Raw genomic sequence first — 18,598 nt, 5'->3', positions numbered from 1 at the left:
TCTAATCCTTCCTAGGCAGGATGGCAAGGCTGAGAGATACACAATAGGTTAGCCCTTGGTTTTGTCATTGAGCAGAAGGAAAATCTTTCTAATACTAGAAAAAGCAGTATGGAGTACCCATAGGCCCCTTTAATAGCCCTAGTTAAGACAAGGCCTGGATAAACTAACCCTGATACAATAGTCCATTCAAAGAAACCCAGGAAATAAATGGTTGCTGTCAATTGAAGCCTGCAAGAAATGGGTTTTCTTCAGTGCCTCTGCCCCATCTCTCTTAGAATCCAAGCCAAGAAAAATAGGATTTAATGCTGCTTCTAAAATACATACAGTCCCAGGTAAGACAAAGCTCTCTGTGACTTACAAATGGAACTTCTCTTCCCAAACAGGATTCAGGTTCCCAAAAATAGTCTTGGTACGCTTCTTGGTTTTGCCCACTTGCACAGTCACATAAGGGTCACTGGATCCTGTCTTGTCCTTGGCTTGTAGGCCCTGGGCACACACCACTGCAACCCAAATAACAGAGGAGGAGGCTTTACAGTATGCTCTAGAAGTCAGAAGTCCTCCATAGCACCACTCATATGTTCTCCATCTTAGAGCAGTCTCTATCTGCTCCTTCAAATGAATGCCAATCTCATTCTTCCACAGCTACGCTTAGTCCTGGGCCACCAGTCTTTCTCTCAAAGGTAGGCCCAGAATCCCACCTCCTCATCAGAGCCCTAACTGACCACTTATCCCTGTCTTGATACATACATGCTTCAGCCACACCCACTCAACTAGTAAGCACTAGTTTAACTATTTCCTGATCTCCTACCTAACTTCTTTCCTCCACCTTCAGCTCTTGTAATATCAGTATATAACATCAGATTGTTACCAAATCCTTCATTGTCATTCATATTATTTGTAGATGCTACTCTTGTTCTCCCAATATCTAATGGCTCCAGGGTCTCAGAGAGGAGGGAGGCCCTCCCTCTTCCCTCAGTTCTATCTTCTTTCTCTCTAGCTCCTTGCTCCCTCAAACTCAGGATGCTTCTTCCCCAGGTCCCTCCCCATAACCTGGCTCTTCCTGTCCCCTCAAACTGTGGTCTACTCACCAGTGATGGTAATTTTGGCTGACCATTTGGAGGTGCCATCCAGTACACTCTGCTTCACTGTTTTCATCTGTTGCACATGGGCAACTTTGCTCACGGTAAAGACATCTCGGATAACCTCAAAGATCTCTGGCTTATTCCGCTCTCGGATCTTCATGCGGTCCTTCATCGCCATGATTATGTTCTGGGTCCGGTCCTCAGCTCCATGTTTAGAACTCTTTTCTGCAGCCCCTGAAGGATGGCCAGAGATGGAAAGTAAGTAACAACAGGCCACCGATCAGACCAAGGGTCAAGCTGAGGAATGAGGCCTGGGAGAGGTCACTGAAAAATGGAAAAAGCTTAAGAAGACTGGGATAGCTCTGGGAAAAGTTTTTTTTAAAGATTTATTTATTTATTCATGAGAGACACACAGAGAGAGGCAGAGACACAGGCAGAGGGAGAAGCAGGCTCCTAGCAGGGAGCCCGATGTGGGACTCGATCCTGGATCCCGGGATCACGCCCTGAGCCGAAGGCAAACGCTCAACTGCTGAGCCACCCAGGCACTGAGTGCCTATTCTCCCAATTCCATGATAGCAGCACAAATTGTTTAATTGTTTAATTATTTAATTATTTAATCAGAGCCTTGGGAGTCTGGCACATTCTCCTCTGGGACCTCTCTGCCTGATCCATTTGATGCTTCTGTTCCTGACACTGTTGTCTAAAAGCTGCCTCTATAAGCAAGGAAAAAATGCTGCCTTCTCCAGGTCCTAGAGTCTGTACTTCAAGAAGTTCTTCTGTGAAGCCTGGAACCTCACAGAACTCTCTCTTCTCATTAGTTTTGGTTCCCAATTGATGCTCTAGTAAGTGGGCAATATGGCCACTGCAGTGTGTATAGTACTCAAGCAGATTCTCATTCATCTGAATCCTAGAAGAGATCTAGTTCTGCCAATGGTTACAGAAACCACAAAATATATTTTTCTAAAGGAGTCAAGAGTGCAGTAAGACCTGTTATTTGGAAAGGAAATGCCCTTTGACTCAGGACCCTAGTTTCTTTGAAAAAAAAAGAGCTTCATAATCAGGTAGACCAGAGTCATGACAGTTTAGCCATCCTAGCTCTTTGTTGCAAGACTATTTCAGAGAGGCCCTGCTGCCCCCTGCTCTACACCTCTCACTACAGGGACACTCACGCTGCAGGCAGTCGGCGTTGAGCAGGTCTTGGCACTTCTCATGGCACTTGACTCCACACTCGCTGCAGCGCATGCCCTGCCGGGCAATGCCCCAGAGCAGACCTTCACACTCATAGCAGTAGGTTGGGGTAGTGGCTGTCCAGACTTCAAAGTTGTGGGGTGTGGTGCACGAGATTGGGTAGATTAAGGCCTGCAGGGTTTTCTTATACACATGGGATTTCTGAAAGACACAGACCCCATCACCAACCAACAACTTTAGGTCTCTCTGAGAGATACCAGAACTGAGATCCTTGCAGGGCAATCAAGACCCTGGTTTCTCCTCTGGCAATAAAGGAGATACTCTACCTTGGCCCAGCCCATAGCCAAGACTGGAAGAAAAAAACCCCTTCAATGTCATGTGCTCCTTGTCATCCAAGAGTGATCTGACTTGAATGCTATGTCTGAACCTTTTTTCAGCATTCAAACTTCCTAGGGAAATAGGGTACTAGTCCCACCATAAAACCTTCAGTTCACTGGCCACATACTCCCATGTGAGACTTGGGCTTACCTCTGTTCCAGCCCCTTGCCTCTTCCAGTGTGGAAAACTCAGACCCAAAGCCATTTAGCTGTTTCATTAATGATGTGTGTCTAACACTCTAGAATTCTCAGTTAATATGGTTATAAAGATGATAACCAGTTTTTAGGCCAGTGGATTCATGAAAACCCATGGGTCACTTACCAGCTCTTCATCCTTCAGAGAGGTACGTGTAGCCATTGCAGAAGTAATTCCTGCTTTCCGGGACTGGACCAATGACTGTGAGAGAAGACCTGTTGTCAGCCTCGGCTACTGCCAAGATCTGACAAAGTCCTAGGAAGCGAGTTTCAGTGACCAAATGACTACTTGACTTACTACCTTCTAATTTTACTGTTCACAGGGACTGCCCATGGGTTATAAGCAACAAGTCTCAAGTTAAGATCCAAAACACAAGACCCTTGGGGACTGTTCTAACAATGTTAGAATGGCACTTCTCGTAGGGTATTTATTATCCAAAGAGTTTCCCTTTCCTTCCCTATTGGTTGGTTTCCTACCCCTCATTTATAGGAAGGCAACGGAAAATGACAAGTTTAGAATTAGAGCAGAAAATAGGTCATTAAGAACAGACTAAATTATGTCAGAATCATACTTAGAACCATCACTGAGAATGATTCCATGCTATCCTTTATCCCTGGGTACCACCCCACACCCACACAATCCCAGATGGTTACAGAGGCCAACAGCTCAAATGAGTATGACACTTGGAAAGTGAAAGGGGCAATATAAACCTTAGTCAATCAAGGCAGGGGATTAAGTCTGAGAGCTGGGACTGCTTTGCTAGCCAAGCTCTTGTGTAGAGGAACCTAATATATCTGCTAAGCCCAAGCTTTAGGGACAATCCCTGGAAAGGCACATGGTTTCCCTAAGGCAGTAGACATTGGGCAGACAGGAGGTATAGTATCAGCCGAAGCAGGAGAAACAGTTGGGAGGGGCCCAGGTGGTTTGAGATGTGGATTCTTACAGAGGATAGAAAGGGACTCTGGAGACACTCACCATAGCCTGTGCAGAGGACAGCAGAGAAAGGAACAACACAATGTTAAAGCCACCTCCAAGAGCATGAAAACATTTGCAGAGGCAACTGAAAGGTTCTTCTCTGTAGTCTAATCGATGTAGGGAATAACATCCCAATCCCCTCGGCCTCTATTGACTAAAAATTATCTTCAACCCGGTCAGCTGTCCAGGGCCTAGAGCTTCTACTATAAGGAAGAGTTATGCCAAAAAGTGAAATATAGGCAAGGTTAAAAGATGGAGTATGGGCAGGAAATGACTAAGTCACTATTATCCAACTAGTTAAGCAAAGAGGGGCTGGTGTACAAGAGACTGGAGAGGGCAGAGGTTGAGAAAAAGTAGGAAGAGAAGAAAAAGGAGATGGAAGATAATGAGAGAAAGTAATAAAGAGATGACTTCAGAACTTATTTTCATCAACCAGCTTGATGGTAGGTAAGAGGAATAGGAAGGAGGAAAAAGAGAAAGGAGAAGGTACACAAGCAGTAGGAAAAAAAGGAAGAAAGAAAAAAAACAAGACAAAATGGCAGAGGATAATTCCATTCAGCCAACTAAGGATAGAGAAACTGGGTGGGAAAAAAAGAACAAGGAATAGAGGAGAAATGGGAAAAGCAATAGGTTAAAAAAAATAGAATGAATTGAGGGGGGAAGCAGGAACAGAAAATGGTAATAAGAAAGGAGGTTCAAGTCTTACTGAAATTCTAGCTTTAGAGCTCTAGGACTCTGGGAAAGCCTGGGCCCCACTCTACCTTCCTACTTCATAGGAAGGTAGTAGGTACTTCATACCTACTAGGCTATGGAAAATTCTTTGAGTTGATCCTGCCTCAGGAGGCATGACCCAAGATGGGATCTTCCAGTCATTCTGGAGGTCCTGAGATCTGCTTTAACTTCTAAGTTTGTTTCAATTCAATTCCACAATTGTTTTATCATTACCTCTCAGTGTCAGACGCTAAGTTAAGTACTAGAGACACAGAAATACTCTAGAAAAATCTATCTTAGGAGGATACTGTCACTTGACCTCCAAGGAGTAGCATCAGTCATGCTCATTATACACTAAACTCATGATTTAGGTCAGGGCTAGAGGCAGTTTCCATTCCACATCATTGAAGAAGGTTGTAGAGAAACCTAGAAGAACAAGATACCTAAAAGACAACACTAGAGCCCAGCTTTAAGGCCCCAAGTTACAGTTCCAGGTAGGAACTTTAGCTAATGAGGAATCCAGGGCTCTAATGAGGGAGTAAGGTAGAACAGGTCCAACTAAGGTCTTATCACTAAGTCTCAGTAAAGCTTTAGATGATAGATCTTCAGACCAATACTTGTCACTAAATGAACCACTACCAGTCCTGATAATATGCCAAGGCCCAATGGGGGATAGATACCTCAAGCCTACAGTGTAAGTCTGCAAAGAGTCACTCACCAGATCACTGACAAGTGGCAATGGTTTCTTTCTGCGTAGATCTGGCATGCTGTCAATGCCATAGAGCCCTCCAGCAGGCCTGAGGAGAGAAGAAAATATGTCAGGAACTCCAGTCCTATCTTGATACTGGCAGGTTCAGTGTTCTATTCTCCTTGCTCACCTTCTCCTCAGAGGAAGATGAACTGATTCCCACCATGTGTCTCTGAGAGGGGTGAGGAAGACACAAAGTGAAAGAAATAAAGCCATGAAATGATGAGCAACAGAATCTGCTCTCAGGGGGCCCTCTCTAAGTCTCCTATAGTTTTAGACACAAATTGGGAGCTCTTTTATCCCATATTAACACTTCAAGGTACCTCTGTTTATTTGAAGGCCCTTGTGCTCCATAATGCAAGGAAGGAATTGGTAGATAAGAGGGCCCCTCCCTAAACTCGGGCCAGAGCTCATAGGAATGGCTCTACAGAAGAGCTGCTTTGTGACCAAGACTGCTAATGACATGTAAGAGGTGACCTTCTCCATCCTGAGTAAAAGGTAAAAGGGTCCCCAGTTCTGTCCATCCATGCCTCCTGAAGAAAAAGGAGGGTTCCATGGAAAGAGGAGCCTGCATAACCAAGTAGAGACAGGGATAGTGGGATAGAAGACTTCTAAAAGGCCACTTAGGAAAAAAAAAAGACCATTCAAGAAGGAAATAACAAAAGGATTCTGAAAGTCTGGCCCTAGCCCTATGGATACATCAACAGGGACCAGAAAGAAAAAATTACAGCTGGAGCACTTGGGTATTTTTAAAACTTTTTACTTTTTCTATGCTTATTAATTTTGTCATTCTTTGCCATTTCTTCCATAACTATATGCAATAAAAATACAGAGAATGTCCCAGAACCCCATTCTCACAATGAGATAACCTGGAGTTTATCCTACTCTTCTACTAATTTACTACATATCCTCTGCCAAAATTACTTTCTCTCTTTGGGTCTTGATGCCAATTCTACAAAAGGGATGAACTACAAAGTTTCTCCAACCTCTTAGAAGCGGTCATTCTGAGCCTCAATGAAAAGAACTCATGTACTTGGCTTTAATGAAAACAGAGAGACAGGGAAGGTGGTAAGATGGGTGGTACAGCATAACTGGTCTGAAAAGAGACATGTTGCAGGAGAATAAGTAGGTACTGCCAGCTGGCTATGCAGGCAAAGAACAGAGTCACAAATTAGATCAAGGCCAAAAGTTTTAACAGGTAACCTGGTATGTTGATTTCTAGTAAAATAGCCTCCTAAACACAGGAAATGATCTTTGCTTTTAATGAGACTACCAGACCTAGGGAAGTTCTAAACCTGTGGCAGCTTCCAAGGACTGAGCTAAAGGAAAGGAAAGATAACAACAGCGAGGCTTTAGAGAATCATTGCAGGGCTCCATTTAAAAATAGCTTAAATAATAAAAATAAAAATAGCTATGTTCCATTGTTATGTATATATTTTACAATCATTAGGGGAAAAAAAGCTAATGTTCTAAAGAAGGGCTGTAGAAAAAACAAGTGGTATCACAAGTTTGTGGCTAATTCTAAAAACTATAATATGTACCACTTAAGGTTTTTGCAACATAAATGAGATTCAGACAACAGAAAAAAGGATAGTTCATTCACATAACCAACTCTTGATTTTAAAAAGACAAATCACAAGGAAAAGGAGCATGTAAACATAGAGTGGATAACTTTATGATCTGATTTTATTTCTTCCCTGGGAGAGGAGGCATCCACTGGGAACTTTCATGTCAGAAGGCCTTTATGAGACAAGGAGAGAAGGAAGATCCTGAGAAATAATGGGCAGTTTATGTGCCAGGGAGGGGTGGGGGAAGCATTTAATCTTTTTCCTCTCTTAAGAACAGTCATTATAGACAGCAGTTGAGCACCTTAAAATGACTCTCTGCTGCAATCACATGATCTGAGACTCCCAAACAAGAAGCACAGAGAGAACACACTGAGCTCATAAGGGATGCTACTTATGTCTTGACTAGAGTGGAATGGAGTGAGTTGGTGATTCACAACAGTTGAAGTTAGGACAGAGCCCAGAGAGTAATCTAATTGACTACACTATCAACAATAGGATAAAAAAAAGTGTGTCAAATGCAGATATTTCTCTAGTTTCCTCTTTCTTCTACCTAAAGGGTATATCATTACTAAGATGCAATCAATCAGAAATTCTAGAGGCAAGGATAGGAAAGCCCCATAGTTCCCTTCCTTGCTCCAGGGAAATGACTCTATAAAGCTCTCTCTTCTATCTCTGAGGAATCAGTCTACAGAGTTCTCTCCTCTCCCCAGAGAACCAACCAATTTCTATAGCAGTCTCTTCTTTCCCAGGATCCAACTTATGGAGCTTTTTCTACTGCTTCCCAGGGGAAAATCTAGAAGTTGCATGACAGACTGTAAATTCACAGAATCCGTGTAGCGAATCACTTACCCTTCCGGAAGCCACTGGGGCAAAGAAGGGTGACCATCATCCGGAATCTTTAAAAGAAGATAGAAAAAAAGTTAGATCCTAGAAAAAATGGGAGACAGCCATCTTTCTTTGGTCAGGCAGTGAGCAGTAAAGTAGGAAGCTCAGAGAAGTGTAGGCCACATACACAATGTGGCAACATCGCCAGACTGATGCCTAAGCCAATGCTCTCATCAGCCAGAGCAACAAGCAGGTTGCTGAAATGAACACTACTTTGTCTCCTTTCTTCCTACTGAACCAGAAGGATATAAGGTCAAGCTCACTGAGATCTCAAGGCTAAGGTCCACTGGGAATGTGAGAGGTACCAGAACTACTTACACCCCCCAACACACACACACACACACACACACACACACACACACACACAAAATCTACTGGTATATGTAACAGAAGCCAAGCCCCAAAGAAAATAAGGTCCATTTGGGCTTCCAGGCTTCACTTAAGTAAAAGGACAACTTCATATAAAGTCTTTTCTAGTTATGTTCCTAGGTTCCCTTAGCTGTCACAGAGTGGTGAATTTCTGTATTCTCATCTCATCTTATGATTTGACTTGGCTTAGGTTCTTTGAAGCCCTAACTCATAGACACTCTACATTTGATAAGCTCTCTCTATTTAACAAGAGAACCCAGGATAGATTGGATACTTAGATTATCTTCTGGTGGACTTTATGAACTTTATAATGAGAACTTAAAACCTGAGGTACCAAATAATTCAAGGAAGAAACCATTTAGAAAGTTTTTAGAGGTTTCTCTAGAAACAAATACACACACACACACACACACACACACACAAATCCTTTAAGCAGTGTACAGAGAAAAGTTCCAAAGTTTCTAGGGCTCTCTCCAGACAACCAATGGTAAATGCTGTTTAAGCTCAATAAACCTAGTGCTGGCAGGTCTGGGGCATCCTGCCCCTTGTTCTTCTCTACCCCACCCCCAAAACTTTCCTACCCCCTGAGACCTGAGCTCCAGAACAAGGGAGGCAGAGGTGAGGTGTTTAACTTTGTACAGGGGGTAACATTTTGGGAGAGCTCCAGATGGGAGAATTAACAGACAAAATTAGGCAAGACAAAGTAGAAAAGAGAGAGATAGGGCAGCCGTGGTATAGGGTGATATAAAAGTAGGTAAGAATTACCCTGGATCAGCAGTAGGCTCCAGATGAACTTTGGGTTTAAGACCCTTCTCAGGTTGTATTCTAGGCAAGCCTATCTGCCTATTGCCTACAGCCCTTCATGAACCCATTTCACCTTATCTGGCTCTTGCTCTGGTTCTATGGGTGGGATAACATTGGCAAAAGGAGAGCCAGGCCCAAAAGGAAACCAGAAGTGGTTAATACACATCTCCTAAGGTTGCTTCTGAGCCTATCCCCAGATTCTACCACCCAGGACTTAAATTCCCTATGAAAACAGTCACTGTACCGAGCAGAATTTTTTTCCCAGCTAGAATTAGATGTTTGCCAGAAACCATGGATCTTAAAGAAACAAAGTCACGAAAAATCTCTAAGAACCAGGGTTCAACAAGCTCAGATTATACACATATCCTGTGCTTAGAGGAGATAATGGGTCTGCTAAAGCCTGCAGACAAAGCATAGAACATACACACAGATATACTGGAAGACTGAGAGTGAGAGGAGGTCTAATAAAGTACCTACAGCAGATACATTCATAGACACAACTTACGCCTGAGGGAAACACAAGGTGATCATGGATCCTGCACATAGGGTGATAAAACATGTGTGCACACCCATCTGAAGGATCCAGTGTTCACCAGGGCCTGAATCACGGGCAATAGCAAACCCTCACTGTCTTCAAGAACCAGTGCTTACAGGCACAGAGCATTAGTTATACTGTGCATTCACATGGCATGGGGGAAGCACATCACAGGTTGACAGAAGCTTAGGCTCACAGAGAGACCAAGAAACCTGCTCAGAAGCACAAAGCACATTCACACTTAGGACCCCAGGCAAGAGGTACAAAACGTCCACAGCAACTCCTTATCCCAAATACAAAGTGTATGCATGCTGGGCTCAGCCAGGGTTTACAGCAGATGCCAACCTGCAGTAACAAGCAAAAAATGGACAAACACTGTGCAAAGTAGAAGAGGAGGGGCAATCAGTGTTTGGGGTAGTCAAACTGAGTACAAGTATAAGCACACACATGCTACATTGAATGTGCACCATGCTGGCACACACATTCTCACACTGTGCTCCAGGGATGTCTGCAGAGGCACACACAAGAATGGAGCATGCCCACAAACTGCTTTCAGGAAAAACAGACTATCTGCATGAGCCAAAGCTCAGAGATACAGATCACAGATGTGTGTGCGTATGCGCACACGCATACGCATACACACACGCGCACACACTCACGCACACCGTGCTCAGGAGAAGGGCAGAAAATAGACAACAAAAAGGGCCCAAAGGGCCAGAGGCACAACCTGAATGGCTCCTCGCTTTCTTTCTGCAAGGAGAGAAAGAGCAGAAAAAAAGGGCAGAAAGGTTAGTAGATTCAGTCCCATTGCATGGAACCCAAAGAAAATGCCAGCTAAATCTCAAGAAACATAGAAGAAAGGAAGAGGTCCAGTTCACAGAGCCTAGCTTCCAGAATCCTTACCTCCTGTATTGGCTGTACCTGCTTTTAGTTTAGATTATTTCCGGTTTGGCTACTCAAACTAAAGGACAAAGTCTACCTGGGGATTTCAGTCACCCCTTTTTTCCCCCTTTCCCAACTGGCCTGCATGCAGCGTCACAGAAACCAGGGCCACAAGCTTTGTTACCAAAGGCCACTCCAACAGACTATCTGAACTGGCTAAGCACAAAGTGAGTTCCTTCCTCAGAAGCTATATGAGCTCACTCTGGGTCTGGGATAAGTTCTCAAACCCCAAAGGCCTGGTGACTGAACCCTTTCCATTTTACAGTGCAGGCTTGGCCATGCATTTGCCCAGCAAACCCTGGCCTGTTTTCCCAAAGCCTAAGTTAACTTAGGCCAGGTTCAGGCCTGATGTTAAGGCTAGGACCAGGATGCTCAAAAGCTACAGATGGGTGCATCAAATGGCCACTGCTCTAACAGAAGTCACCATAATCTAGATGATAAAACCATGACAGCAACCCCAGGCCTGATTATCTATTAAATCCAGAACAATGCACCAAAGGAAACCGATGCTTCCAGAAGAACCTTAGCAAGCCACAGTAGAGGAAGATGAAGTCCAGAGATTACTCCTTCTCCTATTCATCAGACTACGTTGCCTACTAGGCCACATGTGGATAGCTCCACAAGTTTTCTTCTCTAAGGCAGGTTCATTAACCTGGGCCAATCAGCTTCCCCTCCATTTTTTCCCCTCCCTTTAAAAGACCACTGATATTACATAACAAGTAAAAGGGAGAATCATAGACACTAATTCTTTTTTTTTTTTTAATAGACACTAATTCTTAAGTTTCCACTTTTTCACCTATTTCTAATGGCTTAATGGGTCACCTGACTTGACAGAAGAGTGAACTCAGGAATAGGAATCCTTAAAAACAGTGTAGCTACAGGAGTGTGGATGAGATGCAAAAGACACTTATTGGAATGGGGCCATATTGCCTCTGCATCTACTCCCACCTCCCTTACTGTATTCTGTTCTCTTTGAAAAATAAAATTAGGCAAGGAACACTTTAACTGACCCTGTGATTCAAATTGGAAAGGTTTCACTCTATCTCCACTATCTTAAAAATACACCCTATTCAACAAGTCACACTTACTTTGTGTCTATTCTTCCCAGAGTTCCCCATAATGCCTAAGAATCTGCTGACAAGGCTGTCAAGGCTCTCTACATATATATAATTTTACCCTTGTAGCCTGAGGGCTTAGCATATCTTCTAGCATTTATATATAGTGAAAGGAACCTGAACTTTCAGGACTTAGGAAACAACAGCTTCTAAGAAGAACATGTGTTTTGCCCATCACCAGAGAAAACATAGGTTTCTTAGTCAATAGTCTGTACCATTTTCCAGACCCCAAGGAACTGATGTACCGGCTCTTCAGTTTGTTCTACCCATTGGACAAACTTAACAAACCCTTTTCTTGTTAAGAGTCAAACTTTTTGTGCTTCCCAATTTCCTAAAATGCCTTAACATTTTTCCACTCAAATTGAATTTTCAGTTCAAGTGCAATATATCTATAGGACACTCATTCTGCAAGAAAGAAAAAGATACCTCATCCCTAAGGATGATGGCACTCTTCCAGAGAATACATTTTATAAGGAAGTGACATCCTTTCCCATTATTAAAACAATCTTAACTCCATTGTACTTAGGAGTCAAAAGACTTGAGACACTCAATTTCATTTAAGCCTGCATTTCCTTATCTGTAAAAAGCAGATAAGAATGCTACCTCCCAGGGTTATAGCGAGGATTCATTTCTTCAATAAGTACTTATTGAGAACTTACTGCACACCAGGCAGTGTTCTCAGTGCTGGTAATGAAGCAAAGTGAATGAAACAAACTCCCTGATCTTGAGAAGCTTCTATTCTAGAGGAGGAGCTGATGATTAATAATGATGAAGATGATAATAGTAGTTAACACTAAGTGTTATCTACATATCTAACATATCATGTATCTGATATTTTATTTAAATAAGCTCACTTATTTCTCCCAACAACTCTACTGGGTAAATACTATTATTATCTCCATTTTTTTATTGATTAAACTGAAGATCATCAGAGAGGTTAAGAAATTTGCCTGAAATCACAGCAAGGGGTAAAGCCAAAATTCAAAATAGGCATTTGGTTCCAGGATCTGGAACTATACACACACCATATCACTCGTGATAGAGACTCTGCTGCAAAATTCAAGGAAGGGGAAAAGATAATGCACCCCCCATGGTGATGTTATAGTTACTATTAAAATTCTATTTTTTAAAAAGATTTTTATTTATTTGAGAGAGAGTGCAAGTGAGCATGAACAGGGGTGGAGGGGCAGAGGGAGAAGCAGACTCTGCACTGAGCAGGGAGCCTGGCGTGGAGCTTGAGCCCAGGACCCTGAGATCAGGACCTGTGCCAAAGGCAGACATTTAACCAAGTCATCCAGGCACCCCACTATTAAAATTTTATAGAAGGTTGTCACAGGGAGCCCTCAATGATAATGTGACATCTAAGCAGAGACCTGAAGGAAAGGGTAAAGAAGCTATTCAGATTCTAGGAAAAAAGTATTCTAGTCAGAACATAGAGCAAGTGCAAAGCCTAAGGTGAGAACATAATTGGTGTGGAGGAACAGCAAGTTTTCAATAGAGTAGCAGTTCAGACAGGGTTCTACAAGCTCATAAGCACTTTGGTTTTCATTCTGAGATAGAAAACCAACTGAAGCTTTTGAGCAGAGAAGTGATATGATCTGACTCATGTTTTGTAAGCATTACTCTGATTACTGTAGGGAAAACAGACTGAGGAGGAACAAGGATAGAAGCAGAGAGACCAGTAAGGCTACTGAAATCACTGGATAAACAAAATGGTGAGTTAGACAAGAATAATAGTAGTGGAGGTAGAGATACTGGTAAGGTTTAGGTTACTTTTTAAAAAAATTCTTTATTAAAATTCAATTTAGTTAACATATACTGTATTATTAGTTTCAGGGGTAGAATTTAGTGATTCATCAGTTGCATTTAACATCCAGTGCTCATTACATCAGGTGCCCTCCTTAATGCCCGTCACCCAATTATCCCATTCCTTCCCCCTCCTCCCCTCCAGCAATCCTCAGTTTGTTTCCTATAGTTAAGAGTCTCTTATGGTTTGCCTCCCTCTCTGTTTTCATCATACTTTATTTTTCCTTCCCTTCTCCTATGCTCATCTGTTTTGTTTCTTAAATCCCACATGAGTGAAATCATATGGTATTTGTCGTTCTCTGACTGACTTATTTTGCTTAGCATAATACCCTCTAGTTCCATCCACATCATTGCAAATGGCAAGATTTCATTATTTTTGATGGCTGAGTAATATTCAGTGTATTACTGTGTGTGTATGTATGTGTGTGTGTGTGTGTATATACATCTGCTTTATCCATTCATCTAGTGATGGACATCTGGTCTCTTTTCATACTTAGGCTATTGTGGACATTGCTGCCATAAATATTAGAGTTTAGGTTACATCCTAAGTTACAATAAGCAGATTGACTAACTGATTGGATGTGGGCTATGAGAGAAAAGGAAAAAACAAGAATGACTCTATGGCTTTGGGCCTGAGCATCTGCAAGAATGGAATTGTCATATACTGGTAAGGAAGATTATAGAAAAAGCAGGTTTGGCAAGGGCTTGGGGAAAAGGACCAGGAGTTTGGTTTCAGATATGTTAATGTAAGGTGCCTATTTACATCCAAATGAGAATGTTAAGATGTAGAGTTTGGCGTTCAAGGAAGAGGGCTGGGCCAGAGATATAAATCTGGGAATCCTTATGAAACTCATGATATTGAAATAGATTACTTAGCCCATGAGTATGAATAAAAAAGATGAAATCAGGATTGAATCCTGGGATTCTATAAGGTTGGGAAGATGAGGAAGAACCAGTAAAGATGGCTAAGAAGGAAAGGTCAGTAATACTGGCATAGAACCAATACAGAGAGGTCCCATGGAAACCAAATGAAGAAAGTGTTTCAAAAAGCAAGAACTGAGGCATAAGGACAGACTAAAAGATCAGTGGAATAGAACTGAAGGTTCGGAAATAAACTCTTAAATTTACTGTCAGTTGATTTTTGACAAGGGTGCTAAGACCATTCAATGGGGGAAAGAAATCTTTTTCAACAAATGGTGCTGGAACATCCTTATGCATATGAATGAAGTCAGATCCCTATCTCACACCATATACAAAAAATTAACTCAATATGGATCAGATAGATCTAATGAGCTAACACTAAAGAACATTTAGAAAAAAACAGGAGTAAATTTTTATGACCTTGGATTCGACAATGGTTTCTTAACTATGAAACAAAACCATAATCTACAAAAGAAAAATAAATTGAATTTCATCAAAATCTAAAACTTTTGTACTCTTTTGCATACCCATTATAACTGTTATTACAAAAAAAGAGAGAGAATTAACAACTGTTGGCAAAGATGCAGGAAGATTAGAACTTTGTGCACTGTTGATAGGAATGTAAAATGGTGCAGCCACTGTAGAACACAATATGGCAATTCCAATTCTAGTTATATACCTAAAGGGAATGAAAGCAAGGACTCAAAACAGATGTTTATACACCCATGTTCATGCCAGCATTATTCATAATTGCCAAAAGGTAGAAGAAACCCAGATATCAACCTACAAGTGAATGGATAATCAAAATGTGGTATATATACGCACATCGGAATACCATTCAGCCTTAGAAAGGAAAGAAATCCTGACACATGCTACAACATGAGTGAACCTTAAGAACATTACACTAAGTAAAACAGGCCAGTCACAAAATGACAAATATTGTGTGGTTCCATTTATATGAGCTACCTAGAGCAATCAAATTGATAGAGACAGAAAGTTGAATGTGGTTGCCAGTGGCTGGGGGGGGGGGGGAGGGAGAATGGAGAATTAGTTTAATGGGTAGAGAGTTTCAACTGAGGAAGATGAGAAAGTTCTGGATATTGGATGATGGTGATGATTCCAACAATGTGAATGAACTTAAAAAGGTTAAAATGATAAATTTTATACGATGCAGATTTTACCACAATAATTTTTTTTTAATGAAACATATATGCTTCAAAAAAACACCATCAAAAAAGTGAAATGACAACACAAAGATTGGAGGGAAATATTTACAAATGATATATGTGATAAGGGGCACATCTCCAGAATATATAAAGAACACTCACAACTCAAAAACAAAAAGACAACTCGATTTGAATAGACGATTCTCGAAAGAAAATATATAAATGGCCAATATGCACATGAAAAGATGCTTAACATCATTAGCCACTACGGAAATGAAAACCAAACCACAGTAAGATACCACTTACACTAGGATGGGTTGTAATAAAAAACACAGATATTAGTAACTGTTAGCAAGAATGTGGAACTGCCATGCCTTGCTGGTCAGAATGTAAAATGGTGCATCCACACTGGACATAGTCTGACAATTTCTCAAAAATGTTAAACTTAGAGTTACCATGTGACCCAGGAATTCCGCTTAATAAATACCCAAGAGAATTCTAAATATATGTCTGCACAAAAATTTGTACACAAATGTTCATAGTAACATTATTTGTAATAGCCAAAAAGTAGTAAAAAAGAACAAATTAAATACCATCAAATAATGAACAGATAAACAAAATATGGTGTATCCATATGATGGAATATTATTCCACCACAAAAAGAAATGAAGTATTGATACATATTACAACATGGTTGAATTTTAAAAACATGCTAAGAGGAAGAAGGCCACATATTATATGGATCCATTTATATGCAACGTCCAGAATGGGCAAAAAACCATAGAAACAGAAAGTAGATTAGAGGTTGCTAGAGGCTGGAAGCAAAGGGATTGGAGAGTGACCACTAATAGGTAAGGCATTTCTTTTTGGGGTGTTAGAAATGTTTTGGAGTTGATGGCTGCATAATTCTATGAATCTACTAAAAAATAAATCATATACTTTTTAAGGGTGAACTTTATGGTATGTAAATTATAACTCAATAAAGCTGTAGTAATTATAGGAAGGACATAATTATGTCAGGTTGCTGATTGATTAAGAGGAGGACTAAAAAAGGATCAGGAGTTTGGCAATATGATGATCACCTGATGGCCTTGACAAAAGCTATTTTGGTAGACTGTAGAAATAAAATAACTGAGTTTTCATATAATGCATGTAACAGTACTTAAAACAGTACCCCCCAAAAGAGAAGGAAAAGGATGAAAAATAGGAACTCAAATTAACAGTAAGACTAGTTAACTTAGGCCCTAAAACGTCCCAAGCAGAGCAGCAAAAAAAAAAAAAAAAAAAAAAAAAAGAAGCTGATTTCTCAAATATTTCATTGTAGTAGTAGCCACTAATACTGAATCAGCTTATTAGCTTAGGGTGACTGCTTTTGTGGGCTCTCCCAACAAGAGTGTGTTAGTGAAAGCCTGTCTGTCCCCTATGAGCTTACCTTGCTCTATTCTTCTTACCCTATGGAATGTTCTGGAGTCAGGCCTGGACCCAGCACCCCTCCACTAGTCCCTCTGCAGCCCACAGACCAGACTTGATCTTGGCTAGGACCCAGAACTTTGGCTTGCTTTCTTATTGGTGCTTCAGAAAACCTACTTTTGTCTCATTATCACTGCTGCTGCCACCACCTGCTTACCACAGGTACTACAAGCTCCTCATTGCCCACCAGGATATTAGCTCAGAAGGGGAATTCTGCAAGCTGAAGAGCCAGCCCAGTGTGCTGGGTGCTCATGCTAACATCAATTCCCACCAAGGTTTAAGGAGTCCGTAAGGAAGTACTGCTTTGATATTTGTTATTTCCATTGTAATGTAATAATCTCTAAGTGCCCAGGGAGAAGGAAAGAGGGCTGCAAAGTTAAGAGGAGAAAGAAATTCCTTAAAGTTGAAGAATTATAGAAAGTTTCCTAGAAGAGGTGATGCTTTGGCTGCATATTAAAGAACTGAATAAATTTTGCTAGGCTGATTTGATTAACACAGCACCTTAGGCTAAAAGAAAGCATGTATATGTGAATATGCAGAGAACAGACAGTACAAGGTGAATTTATGACAGTATAGTTTCCTTTTGGGTGGAGTACAGTGGGACAACCAAAGATAAGCCTGGAATTGTAAACTAGAGACCAACTGTAGCAGTCCTGAATGTCAAATGAAGGAATTTAGACTTTTCTGATAAACTATAAGGAATAGCTCTAGGGATATTTGAAAGGAACATGATGTGATTTTATTTTTTAAACTTAATTTTATGACTTGATATGACATTTATTACTCAAATTCTAAAAAATGTAAAAAAAGGTTTACATTAAAAATAAAGTCTACTTTTCATCTCCTTAGTTTTTCACCGAATACCCTTCCTCTGGGCAATCATGAAATCAATCTCTTGCATATCTTTGTTAGATATTCTATACACACAGACACTATGCATTTATGTATTCTCTCTCTTTTTTATACAAATGTAGGCATCTTATACATACTGTTCTGTACCTTGTTTTTTCATATGGCAATATATCTTAGATATCTCTCCATTTCATTAAAGAGCTATCTCATTCTTTTTATAGCTCTATGGTACTGTAGTCCACTGTTAGGATGTGCCAGTGAATTATTTAACCTGTTTTTCTTTCTTTCTTAATTTGAGAAAGAGAGTGAGAGAGAGAGAGGGGGCATGCATGCACACAATTTGGGGCAGAGGGAGAGTCTTCAAGCAGACTTCCCATTGAGGGCAGAGTCCTATGCAGGGGGTCTATCCCATGACCCATGAGATCATGACCTGAGCAGAAACCAAGGGTGAAGCTCAACCGACTCTGCCACCCAGGTGCCCCTAATGAGTGTTTTTTTAACATTTAGGTTGTTTTCAATCTTTGCTACTAAAAACAATGCTTCAAAAATATAACATATGTCCTTTCCACATGTGAAAATAAACCTGTAAGATATATTCCTGGAAGTGATTTTGGGGCTCAAAGGGTATATAGAATTCTGATACATTTTGCGAATTGTCTTCCTTAGAGGTTATACCAATTTACACTCCCTTCCCATCAGCAATGCAGAAGTGCCTGTTCCCTCACACCTTTGTCAACACAATATGTTTCATAATTTTAATTCTCCCTTAGAAACATTAATCAGGTTATATGCATAGGAGGACAACCCCATTTACATTTAAAACTGGATGAATACAGCATATGCTCTTCGGATAAATTTAATTTTGATCGGGAGAAGTAATTTTAAAAC

At 40.9% G+C, this 18,598-nt stretch overlaps 1 protein-coding gene across 16 annotated transcripts in view; it reads right to left on the bottom strand.

Annotated features, from left to right (window-relative positions):
- The window catches only part of UNC13B (unc-13 homolog B), a 231,502-nt gene that overhangs the window by 28,969 nt on the left and 183,935 nt on the right, over positions 1–18,598 (bottom strand). For 9 of the 16 annotated variants that reach the window (XM_072841810.1, XM_072841813.1, XM_072841815.1 and 6 more), the window contains 6 exons: positions 7,695–7,741; positions 5,248–5,326; positions 2,970–3,044; positions 2,252–2,471; positions 1,089–1,316; positions 359–500 (listed from right to left, as the gene is read on the bottom strand). In XM_072841810.1, the coding sequence (XP_072697911.1) occupies positions 359–500; positions 1,089–1,316; positions 2,252–2,471; positions 2,970–3,044; positions 5,248–5,326; positions 7,695–7,741 (791 nt within the window). Of the gene's footprint in view, positions 1–358; positions 501–1,088; positions 1,317–2,251; positions 2,472–2,969; positions 3,045–5,247; positions 5,327–7,694; positions 7,742–10,165; positions 10,189–18,598 lie in introns of all 16 variants that reach the window. The other 7 variants (XR_012038228.1, XR_012038230.1, XM_072841816.1 and 4 more) reach the window with 1 other exon arrangement.

The sequence above is a fragment of the Canis lupus genome, chromosome 10, assembly GCF_048164855.1.
Source record: "Canis lupus baileyi chromosome 10, mCanLup2.hap1, whole genome shotgun sequence".
NCBI classification, from domain to species: Eukaryota; Metazoa; Chordata; class Mammalia; order Carnivora; family Canidae; genus Canis; species Canis lupus.
This window is presented reverse-complemented; position numbering and strand designations above follow the sequence as displayed.